Source organism: Capra hircus, chromosome 11, assembly GCF_001704415.2.
Source record: "Capra hircus breed San Clemente chromosome 11, ASM170441v1, whole genome shotgun sequence".
Classification (NCBI taxonomy): Eukaryota; Metazoa; Chordata; class Mammalia; order Artiodactyla; family Bovidae; genus Capra; species Capra hircus.
Window position 1 is genome coordinate 56,260,906 of NC_030818.1, and position 19,798 is coordinate 56,280,703.

The 19,798-nt window shown below is 43.9% G+C and overlaps 2 protein-coding genes across 2 annotated transcripts; both read left to right on the forward strand.

The window, feature by feature from the left end:
* On the forward strand, positions 816–3,725 carry LOC102168459 (lithostathine). Its single transcript, XM_005686772.3, has 6 exons — positions 816–845; positions 1,120–1,227; positions 1,775–1,893; positions 2,089–2,226; positions 3,062–3,188; positions 3,440–3,725. Exons 2-6 carry the CDS (start codon positions 1,152–1,154, stop codon positions 3,505–3,507), a joined length of 528 nt encoding a protein of 175 aa, XP_005686829.2. The 5' UTR covers positions 816–845; positions 1,120–1,151; the 3' UTR covers positions 3,508–3,725.
* Positions 7,576–13,809, forward strand: LOC108637087. The gene is given in 5 exon segments (XM_018054717.1): positions 7,576–8,277; positions 8,320–11,701; positions 11,776–11,981; positions 11,984–12,778; positions 13,720–13,809. Coding segments are annotated over 5 exon segments (5,175 nt in total).

Consider the following 19,798-nt stretch of genomic DNA (forward strand, 5'->3'; position numbering starts at 1 on the left):
GCAACCCACTCCAGTACTCTTGCCTGGAAAATCCCATAGACGGAGGAGCCTGGTAGGCTGCAGTCCATGAGGTCCCTAAGCGTCAGACACAATTGAGCGACTTCACTTTCACATTCACTTTCATGCATTGGAGAAGGAAATGGCAACCCACTCCAGTGTTCTTGCCTGGAGAATCCCAGGGACAGGGGAGCCTGGTGGGCTACGATCTATGGGGTCGCACAGAATCGGACACGACTGAAGCGACTTAGCAGCAGCAGCAGCAGCAGCAGCAGCAGCAGCAGCAGCAGCAGCATTGACTTACGAGATGATTCTGAAGTTTCTTTAAAATGAACTACCATGTAGAAGAGGCAATGCTGAACCTCTGTTCTCTTACTTGCAGTATCTTCTTGCCCTCACTTATCTGTGATACTTATAGTTCCCATATACATCTCCACTTAATAATCCAATATTTATTTATTTCCACTACACAATTAGAAAAAATACATGTGTATGCCTAGAAAAGTGAGCACTTGAGACGTCAACCGGAAGAACTATTCCTGTAGATGTGCCCCTTAAACAATTAACTTGTTTTGTGCCACAGAGGTTAATTATGGAAAAGTCAGTGGGAAGAACAAACTTCATCTCTTCCAGGAAAAAGTGCTAATATGATAATGAGGAAGAGGCAGCATTTATGGCAACTCCAAGGCTTTTCTGGGAAGAGACTCCTCCCTGTGGCAGGAATGTCCTTGAGTCCCTGTCCTGGCTCCTCTTTCCTGCTATTTATTTCAGTGCCCCTCCCTCAAATTCTCTTATAAAAGCCCAGTCTTTTCTGCCCTGACAAGCCAGTGCAGATCCCTGCAAGAGAGGTAAGTGGGAGCTGAGACAAGGTGAGACCTGTGATGGGGGGAAAGTATACAAGGACCCATGTCTTCAGAGAACAAGGGAGCTCTGAGACCAGGGGAAGCCAGACTTGGGAGATCTCAGGTGCACTAAGATGTATAGATTTTCTAATTTTTTCCAGCACTATGGAAGGGGAGGGATGCTACCAAGAAGGATTTTTTCCTAGGGGACTAAATGAAGGAAAAGACAAGAGGTACAACAGGGGGTCTCATACCTTCTCTCTGACCACCCTTTTTTTAGTTCTCTAGCTGCCTCCACTCCTCACGGACACAATGCTGCCTTCCCTGGGCCTCCCCAGACTGTCTTGGATGCTGCTCTCCTGCCTGATGCTCCTGTCTCAGGTCCAAGGTGAGATTTCTCTGCCTCTAGCTCTGGGTTCCCAGTGTCTGCTCAGGGCCAAGATGAGGAGGAAAGCTCCTGTGCCTCCGCTGGTAATTGGATATCCCCACACAACATAAAGGCCTGGATTCCTGAGTCATCACTCCTTCCTTCAGGGTACCTAGTGGTAGGAGGCACCCCAGGGGCTCAATAATAGTCGAATGAGGTGATTTTCATTTTCTCAGTAGTGTCTAATTTATGTGAGTTGATTAAGGAGGAAAAGCAGAGATAAGAGTAGAAGAATGATGAGGATCCAGTGTAGGAACAAACAGTCCAGAGGAGGAAAAGAATTAGGCAGATACAAAAAAAGAAAACACACCATCTCCCAACTAGTACATTTAGTTCATACTTTAAGAAAGATAAACCCTTGGAATATTGGCAATGGTGAGAGGTACTTAGGAGTTTGGTATCACTGCCCCAAGCACTGGCCTCATAGATATTCTCCAAGGTCACCTCTGTACTTTAATCCCTTATCTCCATTTTACCTCATCCCTCTCTCTTATTTCTTCTTTTTCAGGGCAAGAACCCGAAATAAAACTGCTCTCTGAAAGGATCAGCTGTCCCAGAGGTTCCATAGGCTATGGGTCCTACTGCTATGCCTTGTATAAAGCAGCCAGAAGCTGGATGGGTGCAAATGTGAGTTCCGGGGTTTGCAGTTAATAGAGATAAGGAGAAGCAAATCAGAGGCAGGGTTGTGGGGAATGGGGATCCTCAAGAGCTTCCTTAGTTTGAGAATAAGAAGTTCATGTTTGTAAACACATCCCTTCTTGGCCCTGCCCTTCCCCTAGTGGTATCTCAAGCTTCTCCTGTGTCTCTCCCTTCCCCACACAGATTGCCTGCCAGAAGAGACCCTCAGGACACCTTGCGTCTGTGCTCAGTGGGACTGAGGGAGCCTTCCTGGCCTCCTTGGTTAGGGACAACTTGAATACTCTGTCAGACGTCTGGATTGGGCTCCATGACCCAACAGAGGTATATTTATTTCCTTTATAATTTGTTACTTCCAAAGATGCTATGGCCACTCAGTTTCCCCCCCACCCCCATCCCATTTGCCAGCCCAGAAACTACCCAAGAGATCCCTGGAACTCAGGTGATAACTGGGGAAAATGAGGGCCTTGAGGGCAGTTGAAGAGCTGAGTTCTGTGTCAGTTCCTAGACTCCTGCTAAAGTTAATCTACCTCTTATCAAGCTTTTACACAATTCACACAAGTCTGAATATGCTGTGCTTAGCAAGTCCTAAATCAAGATTTAGGATTGATGCATTTTTCTTTTCTTTTTTTTTTTTTTCTTTAATGGGGCTTCCCTGGTGACTTAGCTGGTAAAGAATCTGCCTGCAATGCAGGAGACCTGAATTCAATCCCTGGGATGGGAAGACCCCCTGAAGAAGGGAACGGATACCCACTCCAGCACTCTGACCTGGAGAACTCCATGGACTGTGTAGTCCATGGGGTAGCAGAGAGTTGGACAGGACTGAGAGACTTTCATTCTCACTTTCCTTTTTTATAAAACAGGCATTGTCTAGGAGGTTTAGAGGATAAGCACAAATGCATCCCCAAGTGTAGTTCAGATAGTGACATGTTACTCTGAGGTGTTCTATTGGCCTTTATGATTATTGGCTGTGGAATTTGCCAAGTAAAGCAGGGAGTTAGGGAGAGTTTCCTAGAGGAGAGCTGTGGGACATCATCTGGAAGAGCAGAGCCAATTCCATAATGCTGTGGAGGGGACCAGGCATTCCAGCAGAGGGCATCAGGCCAGGAGAATTCTAAAGGCCTTTCTATCTCACCTAACTCCATCCTCTGCTCCACAGGGCTCTGAGCCCAATGCTGGTGGATGGGAATGGAGTAACACTGATGTGCTCAATTATTTTGCTTGGGAGAGAAGTCCTGCCACTGTCTCAAACCCTGGTCACTGTGGGATCCTGTCCAGAACATCAGGTAAGAAACAGAGAAGGTCACTTCTACTTAGTCTTTCCCTTTCATCCCCGATTTCTGGGCTTGATCGTCAGAGAATCCTCCTCTGCTATGAAGTACAGTATTGGTTTGTCTGCTCCCATCCCCTCTCATCTCTCTTTCTATCTTCTTCCCTTTGAGTAGGACTTTGGTGAAAGGCCAGAATCTGGGATTCCTCTCCATTGGGTCCTCAGGCTGCACCAACTCCATTGACTCAAGCTCTTTTGTCTCTCTAGGATATCTGAAATGGAAAGATTATAGCTGTCATGTGAGCCTACCCTATATCTGCAAGTTCAAGGGCTAGATCAGATGGGAAGTCAGCAGCCTGCGTCTTGTTGCAGCTCATCATGGACTTGGAACCAAGTGTGAAGATCCAATTGGAAGGAGATATTTTCCTTACACCCTCACCCTGACTGCCTCATTCTGTCTTTCCCTCCTCCCCAGCCTCATTTCAAGTTCTTTTGTATGCTTTATAATCTGAGTTTTCATGATACTATAATAAAAAATTTAGTTTTAGTTTTCCTTTGCTTGTCTTCTCTGCTTCATTCTCATACATAAATTCTGGAGAGGAAATAATTGAGTGAAGAGAATCTGGGGTCAATCTCTGCTCAGTTTTACTCAGGTCTCTGGGGAAATAACTATATGTATATATATATTCCTCTTGGTGTTTTTGTGGTTAGAGTACATCAGCACTGTTTCTCTGTAGGATGTGGATTGTGGCCATTTAAAGACTTTGCTCTCCCACACACTCTACTGCTTACACATTCTCCTAGGCCAAGTCTCTAATTGTATGAGGCAACCAGTTTAGGAGATGATGTTTAGAACATTATTTCCTAAACCATAAGTAAAAAGGATAGCGAACAGATTTTATTAATATTCATAAAATACAAATGAAATGAATAAATTAAAAAATCAATGGATAAAACATTCAAAATGCAAACCCAATTGTTTTGTTATTAGTTTTGACAGACACAAGGTAAGCTTTCAAATTGTTGTACAATTTTTTAATGTTTTTCAACTTTCACTCTTCCCTTCCCATAGTCAGATGACATGAGTCCATCTAACCACATTCCTAGATAACCCTGTTCCTAGATGGCCCTTGGGAAAACCGATCCCAGAAGGTCCTTCATCTTGGCCGTTGAAATATTTTGACACAGTTAGGACAGGATTTGGGTCAACTTATTGTCTGGTAGGATTTCTCTTGCATATTTTGAATTTAAAAAGTGACAGTTTTCTGGAGAAATTCTCATCACTTATCTGAAGGCAAGAACCAGATGTCTCATGTTATCTGCATATTTCAAGACCACTAATTTGCCTTTCACTTTATCACCACCCCACCCTCGCCACAAGATTCTATTGTGGAAAAAATATTTTGGGCCCATTCCTTAATTTAGAATAAAGCATTTTTTCATATGAGAATGAAAGGTTGTTGCTGAGCTGTGAAAAATGCTGGGATTCTTGGCCTCTGGAGGAGAGGGCAACAATCTGGGGCCAGTGATGAGGCTTGATTGCTCAGAGCTTTTGTGTAATAAAGTTTTATTAAAATATAAAATAGATAGAGAAGGCTTCTGACATAGACATCAGAAGGGGGCAGAAACTGTTTTCCCTTGTTAGTTTTTCAGCAAGAAGTTATATACCCATTAGCAGGCTGAGGCTGCTAATTAGAGAAAGGAAATTTCTCAAAACTCAGAGAGTGGCACCAGTGCCCTCACCCACAACATGCATTTTGAGATAACAATGGCACAAGGTGAGCCATCTGAGCCATAAAACAACTGACTCATGTCGATTGTTTGACTCAATCATGCTATCTTGAAGAAAGGCAGATTTCCAAGCAAATACATAGTCTCATTAACATAGCTTAAGAACATTTTCCTGAGTAAAACATACTTTTTTGTTGAGCCATTATGGGTTCTGAATCTTAGGCAAAACGACTTGAAGAAAGACAGAGCCTAGGGTAAATACATAGTTCATTAACATAGCTTAAGATAAGCATTTCCATAAGAAAAAACACATTGGTTAGCTGAAAGTTTGAGAAAAGTTAAGTTACAGGAAACCAGGTGTCATCATGACAACACAGAATTTAAAAAGAAACCTTTTAATTTTGTATAGAGAAGGAAAAAAAATCTGACACTTGTTGTCTGTTTCCTCCTGCCCCTTAAGAGAGAGATAAAAAATGTCTGACACTTGCAGCCTATTTCCTCTATTTGGGGGCCCCTAACCTTCCTGCCTGTTACCCTTTCAAGACCACTGATAAAATTTTCCATATGGACTAAGAGTACTACGGTGCTGTCATATAAGCGTTTTGCTTCCCAAATGAAGAGATGAAATGAATGGTCAGTGTATTTTTAAAATTGTTTGTTAAGTTTCATATCCTATTTCTAAGGTAGACTGCTTTGACTAAATACTCCTTTAGAGCTTCTGGTAGAAACACTTCACAGTTTAGATGAACTTAGAATTGTTCTATTCCAGAGGTCTTGAGTTTCTGCCCTGGTTAAAGTAACAAAATGGGTTTGAAAAGTATACAGTGATTGTGCTTGTGTCAGTTTCTATTTTAGTTGAGTTCCATTTTCAATGGGAGGTGAGCTAACACAGCTATGGGGACTGGATCCTATTGGAGAACTCATTATATTAGGACATTTTCAGTTGAAAGAAAGAAAAATCCCAATATGATTTGGTTCAAAAAAAATAAAGGTATTTACTAAATCACATAACTGAAAATATTTAACAGTAAGGTGAAGACTCTTGAGAGTCCCTTGGACAGCAAGATGATCCAACCAGTCCATCCTAAAGGAGATCAGTCCTGGGTGTTCTTTGAAAAGACTGATGTTGAAGCTGAAACTCCAATATTTTGGCCGCCTGATGTGAAGAGCTGACTCATTTGAAAAGACCCTGATGCTGGGAAAGATTGAGGGCAGGAGGAGAAGGGGACGACAGAGGATAAGATGGCTGGATGGCATCACTGACTCAATGGACATGGGTTTGGGTAGACTCCGGGAGTTGGTGATGGACAGGGAGTCCTGGTGTGCTGCAGTTCATGGGGTCACAAAGAGTCAGACACGACTGAAATGAATTGAACAGTAAGGAAGGCTTTGAGCTAGTTTGACCAGGACTCGGGTGTCATTTTTCTGGGGTTCTCCTGTCTGCATTCTCTTTTATATGCATCTTTTATCCCTCTTCTGGCTTCTTTTTTTTATAGTTCAAGAGAGTTGCCAGAAGCATCTGGGAATACTGATTCCTCAGCAATATCAGTAGAACATATATTATTTCCTCAACTGATAAAAGAACAATCCTGACTTTCTCCTGTCTTTGTAAATAAATCTGAGCATATTGCTAGACAGAAAAATGTCATGGATTGTTGTTTTAAGTTTGAATTACTTGTGCATCTTTGAGCCATAATTAGAGCAAAGAAGATAGCATCATATAAATTATAAACTGATCAGGTATGATTACTATCAACAAATCTAAGGAAGGTGTCCCACAAGGATGGAGGACGTGAGTTTTCTTAGTGGAACATCTGGGAGCTCTTAGAGAAAAAGGGAAAGAGAATAGCGAAGTTCAAGTTCCCAGGGATTTTCGTGATGCATGTCAGGCAGGCTGGACAGCTCAGTGAGGTGCATAGCACCAGGGACCTGAGTCATGTTTCCTGTTAGCTGGGAAGAAAAAACAGCATTCCTTGACCAAATTAGGAAGACTTCCCATACACACCAACCAGAAAGAGACAGGACATGCGCTCATCCTGTCTACCCAATCATGTAACGCCAGCTACTCCTATAACTGAGACAAAGAACTGACTGTATATAAACCTCCATATCCCTTTGTTTGGGGTCCCTGTCAGATTCCGCTGTGTTGGATGAGACTCGGACACTAGTGCGCTAGAAGTAAACTCCCTTCCTGCCTTTTTGCATTACTGTGGAGGACTTGCTTTCTCTCGGTCGGTTCGGAGATACGGGCTCGGTGCATAACATTTGGGAGCTCGTCCGGGATCTCCATCCATCCCACCACAGGGGGAACAACTCTCCTGGTAGAAGGGGGCCACCTCGATAGGAGGTAAGAGCTCTAAGCACCGGTGCTAACATAGCAGTGGCCTAGATTAAGTCCGGGGCCCAGTATCGTGCTGGGGAGGCATGTAGGTGTAAAGTGAAGAGGCAAATCCAGCGTAAGGCCTCGTCCCCGTAGCGTACCGGGAGGGCAGCTGGCGTGGAGGACGTCCTGACGGTAAGACGCTTGCAAGCAGAGAAGGGGTTACAAGTGCTGTAGAGAGGACCGAAAGTAATATTGGAGTTGGAGTCTGTAGTGTTGTTTTCGTGTCTCAGTGTGCCGGCGCTGTCTGTCTGTGTGAGTCTCGCTGTTGCTGTCAGTGTTCTCTGTACCCATGGGGCAATCTACTTCTACTCCACTGTCTCTGATGACCAGCCATTTTTCTGATTTCAAATCTAGAGCTCAGAATCTTTCATTACTGGTGAAGAAGAGCAAATTGGTAACTTTCTGTTCCACCGAGTGGCCCACCTTTGACGTTGGATGGCCACCAGAGGGAACCTTCAATCCCCAGATTGTCCAAGCAGTTAAAGAGTGGGTATTTGCTCCTAGTCCTGCCGGACACCCTGATCAGACTCCCTACATCCTAGTCTGGCAGGATCTAGTGAGAAATCCGCCAGAATGGCTTAAACCTTTTGTTCTTGCTCCTCCTAAACCCCCTAAACCTCCCTGTCCCTCTTCCCCAACCCCAACCTCGCCAAACCCACAGGTATTAGTCATGAAGGCTTCTGAAGAAAAAGAAGGAAAAAAGGATGACAATCAACCAAAGCCAGTCTTCCAGGAATCTTCTCTGTATCCTAATCTGATAGATCTGGAGACTGAATTGTTCCCACTCCCGTATGCGGATCCACATCCACCCTTGCTTCCACAGATTCCACAAGTTTCATCGGGAGAAGCCCGGAGGAGGGCGGAGCCCTCGGCTTCTCCTAGGGAAGGGGGCCCCACCCAGAGAACTCGGGGAAGAGCAAGGGAAATGGCCAGTGCAGCAGAAGAAGGACCGGAAATTCCCTCCTCCACTGCTCACGCGTTTCCGGTCCTGGTGGGGCCAGCCAGAGAGGGCAGGGAATGGGCATATCAGTATTGGCCCTTTTCCACTAGTGATTTGTACAATTGGAAAACTCAGACTCCCTCTTTCTCTGAAAAACCGCAGGGTCTTATTGATCTTTTAGAATCTATCCTCTTTACTCACAACCCCACTTGGGATGATTGTCAGCAACTGTTACAGGTGCTTTTCACTACAGAGGAGCACAAGCGAATCCTGTTAGAAGCTCGGAAGAACATGCCAGGGGTAGATGGGAGGCCCACAATACAGCCTAACCTCATTGAGGAGGGGTTCCCCTTGGTGCGACCCAACTGGGACTTCAAATGCGCTGAAGGTAGGGAGCGTCTCCAAATGTACCGCCAGATCCTTATGGCTGGCCTTAGAGCGGCTGCCAAAAAGCCAACTAATTTGGCCAAGGTAAATTCAGTGAGGCAAAAGCCAAATGAGAGCCTGGCAGCCTTCCTTGAAAGGATAATGGAAGCTTTTAGACAGTATACTCCTATGGACCCACAGGCAGATGAGTCTCGAGCAGCAGTTATGCTAGTATTTGTGAATCAGGCAGCCCCCAATATAAGGAGAAAGTTACAAAGGATAGAGAGGCTGGGTGAACAGTCCCTGCAAGATCTAGTCAGGGCAGCAGAGAGAGTTTTCAATCATAGAGAGACCCCAGAGGAGAGAGAGGACTGCATTAGAAGGGAAGAAAGAGAATTTAGAGCTGAAGAAAACCGTAAGAACCAAAAAGAGCTGGCTCAGATATTTTTCGCCGGAGTTGAAAACAAAAATAGGTTCCAAAAAGGGAAAAAGCTAGACTCAAAGACTGAGGAAAAACCTGCAAGGTGTAAGCTTGAAAAAAACCAATGTGCGTTTTGTAAGGAGATTGGACATTGGAAAGATAAATGCCCCAAGAAAAACCTAAAAGAGGGGCCCCAAAATCCCAAGAACGAGACTCCCTCTCCAGACAGTCATATCCTCTAAGTGGGTGAGGATAGTGACTAGGGGGGTCAGGGCTTGACACCCCTCCCCGAGTCCTGGGTAACTATAAATGTGGAGGGGAAACCGGTTGGCTTCATGGTGGATACGGGAGCTCAGTACTCAGTCTTAAACCAAAGAGATGGACCCATGTCTAAGAAAAGTAGCTGGGTGCAGGGAGCAACCGGGACTAAGCGATATGGATGGACTACAAAATGACATGTGAACTTGGGGGCCCACCAAGTGACCCATTCCTTTCTGGTGATACCTGAGTGTCCAGCGCCCTTGCTGGGAAGAGATTTACTGTCTAAAGTAAATGCCCAAATTCATTTCAACCATGGGCAAGTGTCAGTTTTAGATGGAACCGGGCATCCTCTTCAGGTCTTGTCTCTGGCATTAAAGGATGAATACAGACTGTACTTGCCAGAGGCCCCAGCAACAATAAGTCCAGAAGTACAGCCATGGGTTCAGAGATACCCTCAGGCCTGGGCTGAAACAGCAGGAATGGGACTGGCCAAACAGAGGCCCCCTATTATTGTGGAACTGAAAGCCAGTGCCACACCGGTGAGAGTGCAGCAGTATCCCATGAGTCAAGAGGCTTGGCAAGGAATTACTCCTCACATACAACGTCTCATAGATGCTGGGGTCTTGAGAAAGTGCCGGTCCCCATGGAACACTCCCCTGCTTCCCGTAAAGAAGCCTGGGGGAACTGATTTTAGACCGGTTCAAGACCTGCAAGAAGTCAACAAATGGGTGAGTGATATTCATCCTACGGTTCCTAACCCTTATACATTGCTAAGCAGCTTGCCACCAAGCTACGTTTGGTATACTGTTTTAGATTTAAAAGATGCCTTTTTCAGTCTGCCTCTTGCCCTTGCAAGCCAAGAGATCTTCGCCTTCAAATGGCAGGAAGACGGTGTTCAGACTCCTGTGCAGCTGACGTGGACTCGCTTACCACAGGGTTTCAAAAACTCACCCACGTTGTTTAACGAGGCCTTGGATGAAGACCTCCATGAGTATCAGGTTGAACACCCTACCACTGTTTTATTACAATATGTTGATGACCTTATGCTGGCAGCAACTATGGAAAAAGAGTGCCAAGAGGCAACAGGTGACCTTCTCCAAACCTTGGGGACTTTAGGTTACGGGGCCAGTGCCAAAAAGGCCCAGATTGCCAAGCAAGAGGTTACATACCTCGGTTATAAGATACAACAGGGCCAGAGGTGGCTAACACAGGCTATGAAAGAAACCATCCTCCAGGTCCCTGAGGTGGCCAACCCTAGACAAGTGAGAGAATTTCTGGGAAGTGTGGGATATTGCCGATTATGGATCTTGGGGTTTGCAGAAAAGGCCAGGCCCCTGTATGAAGGGACCAAAGAAAACAAAGACTGGAAATGGACTGAGTCAATGAAAATGGCCTTTCAGGAGCTCAGGCGTGCCTTGCTGGAAGCTCCTGCCCTTGCCCTTCCTGACTCATCTAAGCCTTTCCAATTATTTATAGATGAAAGGTGAGGGATAGGAAAAGGGGTACTAACACAGAAGTGGGGACCTTGGAAGCATCCCATAGCTTACCTTTCCAAGAAATTGGACCCAGTGGCAGCCGGATGGCCACCTTGCCTCCGAATCATCACAGCCACTGCACTCCTAGTCCATGATGCTGATAAACTGACTTATGGACAGAGACTTTTGGTCTACACTCCTCATGCTATAGAGAGAGTTCTGAAACAACCCCTGGGTAAATGGATTTCCAATGCCCCCTTGACACACTACCAGGCCCTGCTACTTGACACCTCACGGATTCATTTTCAAACGCCTTGCACTCTAAACCCGGCTACTCTTTTGCCCAATCCGGAGGGGGATAGCCCCCTCCACGATTGCAATGAGATACTGGCCAGAGTAACGGCAATACGGAAGGACTTAACAGATACGCCACTGGATAACAGTGAGCTAATATGGTTTACAGATGGAAGCAGCTATGTAAAAGATGGACAGAGACGGGCGGGGGCCGCAGTGGTAGATGATTCTGGACAGACAATATGGGCGGAGACTGTTTCCCCAGACACCTCAGCACAAAGAGCAGAGTTAATTGCCCTGATTCAAGCATTAGAGAGAGCTAAAGGAAAAAGAATAACTATTTTTACTGACAGTCGCTATGCTTTTGGCACAGTACACATCCAGGGCCTGATATATGGAGAACGGGGGTTTTTGGCAGCTGAAGGAAAAGAGATTAAAAACTTGCCAGAAATCTGTCGACTTTTGGAGGCTGTGCAGTTGCCTCAGGCTGTGTCAATAGTACATGTACCTGGACATTAAAAAGGGGACAGCCCCACGGCACAAGGAAATCGTGCCACAGATCTGGCAGCTCGAAAAGCGGCTGATGAAGATTTTATCGCTCCGGTGTTGCGATCGGACTTCCACCCCCAGATATGGGAACTTTGCCCCCAACCCCTGAGTATTCATCCACAGACCTTGCCTGGATCCAGGAACATCCCAACCTCCAACAAGGAGAGGATGGATGGTACCGAGACTCCGATGGTTACTTGATACTCCCTGCTCAGTTGGGACGGCAACTGTGTGAGCATCTACACTCGTCTACTCATCTGGGAGAGAAAAAGACTCTGATGCTTTTTCAAACTGCATGCCTGCGATTCCCCTGGCACCAAACAACTGTGAAGAACATAGTACATGCTTGTAAGGCATGTCAACAGATGAGGCCAGGAAAGAGGCAACAAGCAGGACTGAGGTATCAGGGAAAGGGCCAGGGCAGCACTGGGAAATAGATTTCACCGAGGTAAGGCCAGGCAAGTATGGTTACTGGTACTTGTTAGTGTTGGTAGATACCTTCTCAGGGTGGGTAGAAGCTTTCCCTACTAAGGGAGAAACTGCAATGGTAGTGGCTAAAAAGATTTTAGAACAAGTAGCTCCCAGGTTTGGTCTGCTGGTGACTGTTGGCTCTGATAATGGACCTGCTTTTGTGAGCCAAATAGTTCAGAGCCTTGCCCTAGCTCTGGGGACCAAATGGAAATTACATTGTGAATAGAGCCCACAGAGCTCGGGGCAAGTTGAAAGAATGAATCGGACCCTAAAGGAAACTTTAACTAAATTGGCTATAGAGACTGGCGGGGACTGGGTGACTCTCCTTCCCTTTGCCCTCTTTCGCGCACGTAATACTCCTTAGCTTAATCTGACCCCATTTGAAATTCTGTATGGGCGACCTCCCCCTGTATGTCCAATATTTGAAGGAAAGAAACTTCCACCTCCTACTTTGGGACAATTCCAGGAGGCTTTGATGGCTTTGGGCAAAGTGCATTCTTGTGTCTGGAAACTGCTCCAGGAAATACATGAGGGTCAAAACAAGGGGACGATTCCCTCACATAACACTGGCCCTGGAGATTGGGTGTGGGTCAAAAGGCACCACACCAAGGCACTAGAACCTAAATGGAAGGGTCCTTATGTTGTTCTTCTTACCATCCCAACTGCCCTAAAGGTCGACGGTATCGGGCCTTGGGTGCATTGCAACCACGTAAGCCCAGCTACTTCAGCAGAGCAGGAAGACGCTAAAAAAGAATGGGAAGCGTCTCTGCACCCGTCCAACACCCTGAGGCTGAAGCTCCGGCGTCATCGACAGGACCAAGACAACTCGTCTGGACCATCTTATGGATGACCGTGTTACTCTGCTCTGAAGCTGCCAGCGTGAACCCGCACTGACCCATCAAAATCACCTGGAAACTGCAAAATGGACTAACACGTGAGATGCTTAACTCCACCACCACAATACATCCACCAAATACTTGGTGGCCAGACTTATACTTTGACCCTAAGCTGGTGGTAAATGAACCTTGGAAGAGGGGCTACCTCTGGAATCATGCATTCTGGGCATGTCCAGGTGCACCCAGGCACAACTGGAAGATCTGTGGGGGGATACAGGACTCTTATTATAAATCTTGGGACTGCGTAACTTCTAATGATGGGTCGGAGACTCCAGGGTATAGACGGTGGGTTGTAGGAAATGGGGACTTGCTTAACTTCTCATTTGTAGGACCCGTACCTCTGTACTCTGATTGGGAAAAGGATCATAACTTTGCCCAGGTAAAAATAAGGTTTAACATTGACAAAGCGAAAAAAGAGAAGGCCTAGGTCAACGGGATATCATGGGGACTTCAGACTAGAAATGACCTGACTACTTATAATGGGATCATTGTTGTGAGTCAAGTTTTAGAACCGGTACAAATGTATAGTATCAGTCCAAACCCCGTTAAACAGGTCCATGCAACTCTTTACCCAACAACCTCCCTACGTACATCCCAGGGACCAACAAAAGACCCAGAGGCGGGCCCCCTTGCTAAACTTGGACAAACAGATCCACTATGGAAATTAGTAAAGGCAGCTTATGCTACCTTAAATCAAACCCATCCTGAGGCAACTAAATCCTGTTGGTTATGTTACAACTTAATTCCCCCTTATTACAAGGCAGTAGTCCTCAACGCCTCTTACGACCTGGCCAACGGCACCAATCCTCCCCAATGTCGATGGGGAGAACGAAAAGTAGGCCTTCAGTGAGAGAGGTATGGGGAAAAGGGTTATGTATGGGCAAGGTATTATCAGAGAGGTCTCCATTGTGTGCGCATGTCATTGAGCCTACGGACTTGCCCATAGCCAGGTGGCTAATACCATGGATGGGAGGATGGTGGGTCTGTTCACACACGGGGCTGACTCCATGCTTACACAGCTCAATCTTTGACCCTAAAAAAGAATTCTGTGTTATGGTGGCTGTGATACCAAAGATACTGTATTGACCAGAAGAAGCTGTATATGACTATTGGGCCCACAAATTGACTCTTAATCAACAAGAAGGAGCTTATAAAGTTAAGAGAGAGCCCATTACTGCCATAACCATAGCAACTATGTTCGGTCTGGGAATAGCCGGGGCCGGAACTGGAATAGCAGCTCTGTCCATGCAAAGTCAAGGATTTAACTCTTTAAGAGTGTCCATAGATGAAGACATTACCCGTATAGAACAATCTATTAGTCATTTAGAATCATCTTTAACTCCACTATCTGAAGTGTTCCTGCAAAACAGGAGAGGTTTAGATCTGCTTTTTCTGCAACAAGGAGGACTTTGTGCAGCCCTAGGAGAAGAGTGCTGTTTTTATGCTGATCACACCAGAATAGTCAGGGAATCTATGGCCAAAGTGAGAGAAGGATTAGCCCAACGTAAAAGAGAACATGAGGCTCAACAAGGGTGGTTTGAGTCTTGGTTTCAACAGTCCCCTTGGTTGACCACCCTAATCTCCACATTGCTGAGACCCCTATTAGTACTTCTATTAATGCTTACCTTTGGCCCATGCATTATCAATAGACTTGTAGCCTTTGTAAAGGAACGCATAAACACAGTACAGCTGTTCGTGCTTCGGCAACAATATCAGACTGTCTCTCAGGAACCAGAGGAAGATTCCTCTGTATGATCTAAGAACAGGGGGGAATGTCAGGCAGGCTGGACGGCTCAGTGAGGTGCATAGCACCAGGGACCTGAGTCATGTTTCCTGTTAGCTGGGAAGAAAAAACAGCATTCCTTGACCAAATTAGGAAGACTTCCAGTACACACCAACCAGAAAGAGACAGGACATGCGCTCATCCTGTCTAGCCAATCATGTAACGCCAGCTACTCCTGTAACTGAGACAAAGAACTGACTGTATATAAACCGCCATATCCCTTTGTTCGGGGTCCCTGTCGGATTCCGCTGTGTCGGATGAGACTCGGACCCTAGCGCGCTAGAAATAAACTCCCTTCCTGCCTTTTTGCATTACTGTGGAGGACTTGCTTTCTCTCGGTCGGTTCGGAGATACGGGCTTGGTGTATAACAATGCACACATTGAGACAATTGGAAATGGGTAACTCTTGACATCATAATCAACTGGGATTAAAGAATATAAAAATGGATATAAGGCTTCTTTTTTGTTTAATTATCAACAGTTACCATGTTCCCTTCATCAAAAGTCTCAAAATATACAGCATGTTGAGTGAGGAGAAGTACCTCAAATCTGCAGAATCCAAGTCAGGGATCAGTTACTTTCTTGTTGTCTGTTTGCTGTTGACATCTGACATCATAAAATACCACTCTTCTCATTTTTCTCACAACTTTGGTTGAACCTTTTCAGTTTTCTTTGTAAACTTACATCGTGAATGCTGCTTTTGTTTCTTGTTCTGAAAAGGATCAGGTAAGTATGCCATGAGTTTTTCTCAGACTCCCTTTGAAAGTAATCAATCCCACAGATACTGAAAATTTAGAAGTCATTATTTTTCAAAGCTAAGCTGATGTTGCTGTATATTTTCAAAAAGTGAGTAAGTCATTTGGTGAGGATAAAATAAAAATACCTACTTCTCCTGAAATCATTGAAAGGACAAAGGATTAGAAAGACACTTAGAAAATATTGTGATATTGTTATTTTTTAAGTCTTTTGAAATTTTTTCTATCTAAATCAGGTTTAGATTGGACATTGCTGTTTTTCTGCTTTCCTAAGGATGTGCTAAAATTTGCCTGGAACTTGAACAAGGCTACTTGGTGTTCATAATCTGGGTCACTAAACCAAGTGGCTACTTTGGGAATGTAGGAAATTCATAACCAGTTCTTTGCTGCTGGCCTTTTCACAGGAAGATTAAAATGAAAATAACAACACCATTGCAAGCAATGGTGAGCATTTTAAATTATTAATTTAAAAGCTTTTATTCCTATATTTCCTAAGTTGAAAATTAAAAATAATATTGATATTTAAAAAACCAGATGAGTTTAATAAATTGTGGTACAATTGAAGTGAATATTTATCATTATAAATCACACTGAAATGCTTCAGTTTTTAAAATGATAAAATATGTATGTGGGAGGAAGTAGAGGAAATGAAAACTCTCCTTTTCCACTTCCCTATTCACTGTCTAGCTTGAGTGGTTTTACCAGAGTAAATGAGGAAGATTTATAACAACAGGACATGAGCAAAAGATAGAGGTGAAATCAAAGTCTCACAATTGAGCAGGACAAAACCAAGACCTGAGAAGGGACACAGATGATATAGGCTCAGAGAGATACCCAGAATGGGGAGAGGCCCTTCCTGGCACAGGCTGGAACTGTCCTATATAAGGAATCCTTCCCACAGTCAATCCCACTTTCCTTCAGGCAAAAGTGGAGTTTTATCATTCCTTGAGTGTTTCCAGGTGCCCAGTTCCCACGTACCTGAGCAGCAGGGGAAGTGAGAAAAGATCTTCCAGGAGAAGCTGCAAAAGGGAAGCAAAGAAGTAGCCCAGAAGGGATGCAGCAATCAGCCCTCCTGGTGTTACTGAGCACAGATTTGTGTGCCTGACATACAGGAAGGTCAAACAAACAGAAACACTGAAGTTTGGAGCAGAGAAAAGTTTATTTTGGGACTAGGAAAGGAGGATGGGTGGCTCACGCTCCCAAAGCCCTGAACTCCCTGAAGTATTTCAGCAAAACATGTTTAAAGGAAAGTGAGGGAGGGGATTTTCGGTTGTTGCAAGCTTCTTGGTGTGGGAAGCCTTTATTCTTGCTGCTGTCCATGTATGTCAGGTCATTGTGTTCCCGTAAACCCCCAACAAGACAAAGACAAATATTATTCTCTGTTCTGCAAGTTTTTATCTCTATATGAATGGAAAAGTGTTATACACATAGAAGTCAGATTCTTTAGGTGGGTTATACTGTATATTTCAGGCTATAGGCAGCATTCTTAGCTCAAAGCAAAATCAATAAAATGCAAAGTTTAAAGTAAAAGAAACAGATCTTATTTGAGCTAAGATTCATTCTTCCTTATTACACTGAAAACATTCTGGAGGATATTTGGAGAGAGGCTTATGGAAAAGAGAAGCAGGGAAGAGTGGACAGACCATTTCCTCTACTGACAGGCCACCTTATCTCCAGATTTTGCCTTTTCCCCCAAACTAGAGAAAATAACTAATACTTGCCTAAGTAGAATTTGATAGTAGCAGATGAGGATGATTAAGAAATAAAGTGGTAATTCTTTCAATTGAATCCAACTACAAATATCGCTGAAAATCTGAGTTTAGTGTAAAAAGATTACTCGCAAGCTTATATCTCATTATTTTAGATTAAAAAAGTGATAACATTAGATAACTACTCCAACCCTTTAATTCTCTAAAGAATATTAATACAAGTGTTTAAGTAGTAAACTGTCCTGTTAAAATGGAAAATTTTTTAAAATTCAGCTTCCTGATTGGCACACAATAAATGTGTGTTTAAAACATTTATTTTCCTTTTATTTTTTCCCATTGGAATATAATTGTTTTACAATGTTGTGTTAGTTTCTGCAATACAACATAGTGGATCAGTCAGAGGTATATACATATATCCTCCCTCTTCAGCCTCCTATCTCCCCATCCCACCTGCCTGGGTCATCACTGATCACCAAGCTAAACTTTCTGCGCAATACAGTAGCTTCCCACTAGCTATCTATTTTACGAATGGAGGAAGCAGTCTAGATGTCCATCGACAGATGAATGGATAAAGAAGATGGGGTACATGTATATAATGGAATATTACTCAGCCATAAAATGGAAAGAAATTGAGTCAGTTGAAGTGATGTGGATTGACCTAGAGCCTGTCACACAGAGTGAAGTAAATCAGGAAAAGCTTTTTCTCTTATTGTATGAGGTGCATGACCCATTGATGCCTCTCTTGCACCACCAGCAACATCTCTGATCTGTGCTGTCTTTGTTGAGTTTTAGTATTCTTTTCAAGGAACACTAATTATGATCGTCTTACCAATTATATTTAAAATGCAACTTGAGACTTAGTCCACTTGGTGTTTTATTTAAGGGTTGATATTAAGATTTTGAATGTACATAAAAATATTTTTGTGTAAAATCTTACTGAACAATGTTGCACAGAAAAGTTTACACATGTGTGAAGTTGGATGATTAAAATCCAAGGGTTGTATTATCAAGAAAATGTTAACCAAAGATGCTGTCTTCAGGATATGCCTACAGAATCTTAGGAGCTACTCGGAAAGTATCATAGGGATGATAAAAGGTTTCAAATCATAAGCTGCTTTTTGCACAACTGCATACGTTCAACTGCATTCTTTTGTTCAACTACATACTTTTCAAGATTGTCAAATTCTCTGAGCATCTCTCTGCTCCCAGTTACCCAAGGACCCTTTCCCCAGACTGTTATAAACAAACAAATCACCATTTTTCTAAAATTTGTTGACTATTGCAAGTGGAGAAAAACCATATTGTTTCACTGAGGAAGAAAAGGATGTTCAGAGCAGACCTGGGAAACAATTTTGGTGGGGCTCTGACATTTATGCATTTCATGCAAGTAAGGACATTCACTGCGCTTTCTTCTGGATGACCTGTGTTGGGATGTCTGTGTAGTGAACAGCCTTTAAAAACAGAGGGCATCTCTCTCCAAAGCAATGGCAGATTTGCTTACAGTTTTGGAAAATGGAGACAGTTTCCTTCTGGAATGAAGTAAGTCAGTCCTGGTCACTCTCCATTACAAGGAAGATGTATCTTTCTAAAGTAAAGAGTAAGCTAGCTTACTGTCCATCAGAAAGATTCAGGTTATCCAAGCTCCTGTAGCCTAATTACAGGTGATATTCCTCTCTTATAATATAACCTACTACATGTGAAGGCACCTATAGGGCCATCTATGTCCCCACCACTGGACTAGGGGTTAAGGAGAACTGAGTTGAATAGTTGAAGCTCATGATACTGTAAGCACTTTGCTACTGTCAGCATATGTGAAACCATGGGGACTAACTAGGCTTGCTACTAGGGCAACACTTCAGAGAACTCATGGTCCTTGACAAGAACATAAGCAAATTTTGCTTCATGCTGCACAAAAAGAAATTCAACTGTGCTGTTTTATGCCTCACCTCCTAATTTCTACTGCTATTTCCATTGCATTTTTCTTTTAGGAGAAAAACAGGTTTCTTGATGTTTTTAAAATTACATCTGTCAGAACTACTATCCTGGCCTTTTCCTATCACAGTCCTCCTCTCCTGCCCTTTTCATTCATGTCCTACAGTGTTTCTCTTTCCCTTCTCCTTATAGAGCTACAGTTGTATAGACACTGTCCTGACATGATGCCCAGTCTGCATGGGGCCAGGATGAGTTCTATCTTCTTCCTACTCCAGGGGTCTTCCCCATTCAGTGATCAAACCTGTGTCTCTTGCGTCTCCTGCATTGGCAGGTTGATTCTTTACCACTGAGCCACAATATCCGATATTTCTTGGCTCCAAAATCATAGTGCATGGTGACTGCAGCCATGAAATTAAAAGACCCTTGCTCCTTGGAAGAAAATCTATGACCGACCTAGCTAGCATATTAAAAAACAGAGACATCACTTTGCTGAAAAATATCTGTATAGCTAAAACTATGGTTTTTCCAGTAGTTATATAGAGACGTGAGAGTTGGACCATGAAGAAGGCTGAGTGCCAAAGAATCAATGCTTTCATACTGTGGCACTGGAGGAGACTCTTGAGAATCTCTTGGACTACAAGGAGATCAAATCAGTCAATC

What these genes read in the sequence shown, in the direction of transcription:
- LOC102168459 (XM_005686772.3), top strand. Translation starts at nt 1,152, where the DNA reads ATGCTGCCTTCCCTGGGCCTCCCCAGACTGTCTTGGATGCTGCTCTCC. An exon ending in GAAGCTGGATGGGTGCAAAT is followed by an intron (nt 1,894 to 2,088) that starts GTGAGTTCCGGG and finishes TTCCCCACACAG; the next exon opens with ATTGCCTGCCAGAAGAGACC. An exon ending in GATCCTGTCCAGAACATCAG is followed by an intron (nt 3,189 to 3,439) that starts GTAAGAAACAGA and finishes TTGTCTCTCTAG; the next exon opens with GATATCTGAAATGGAAAGAT.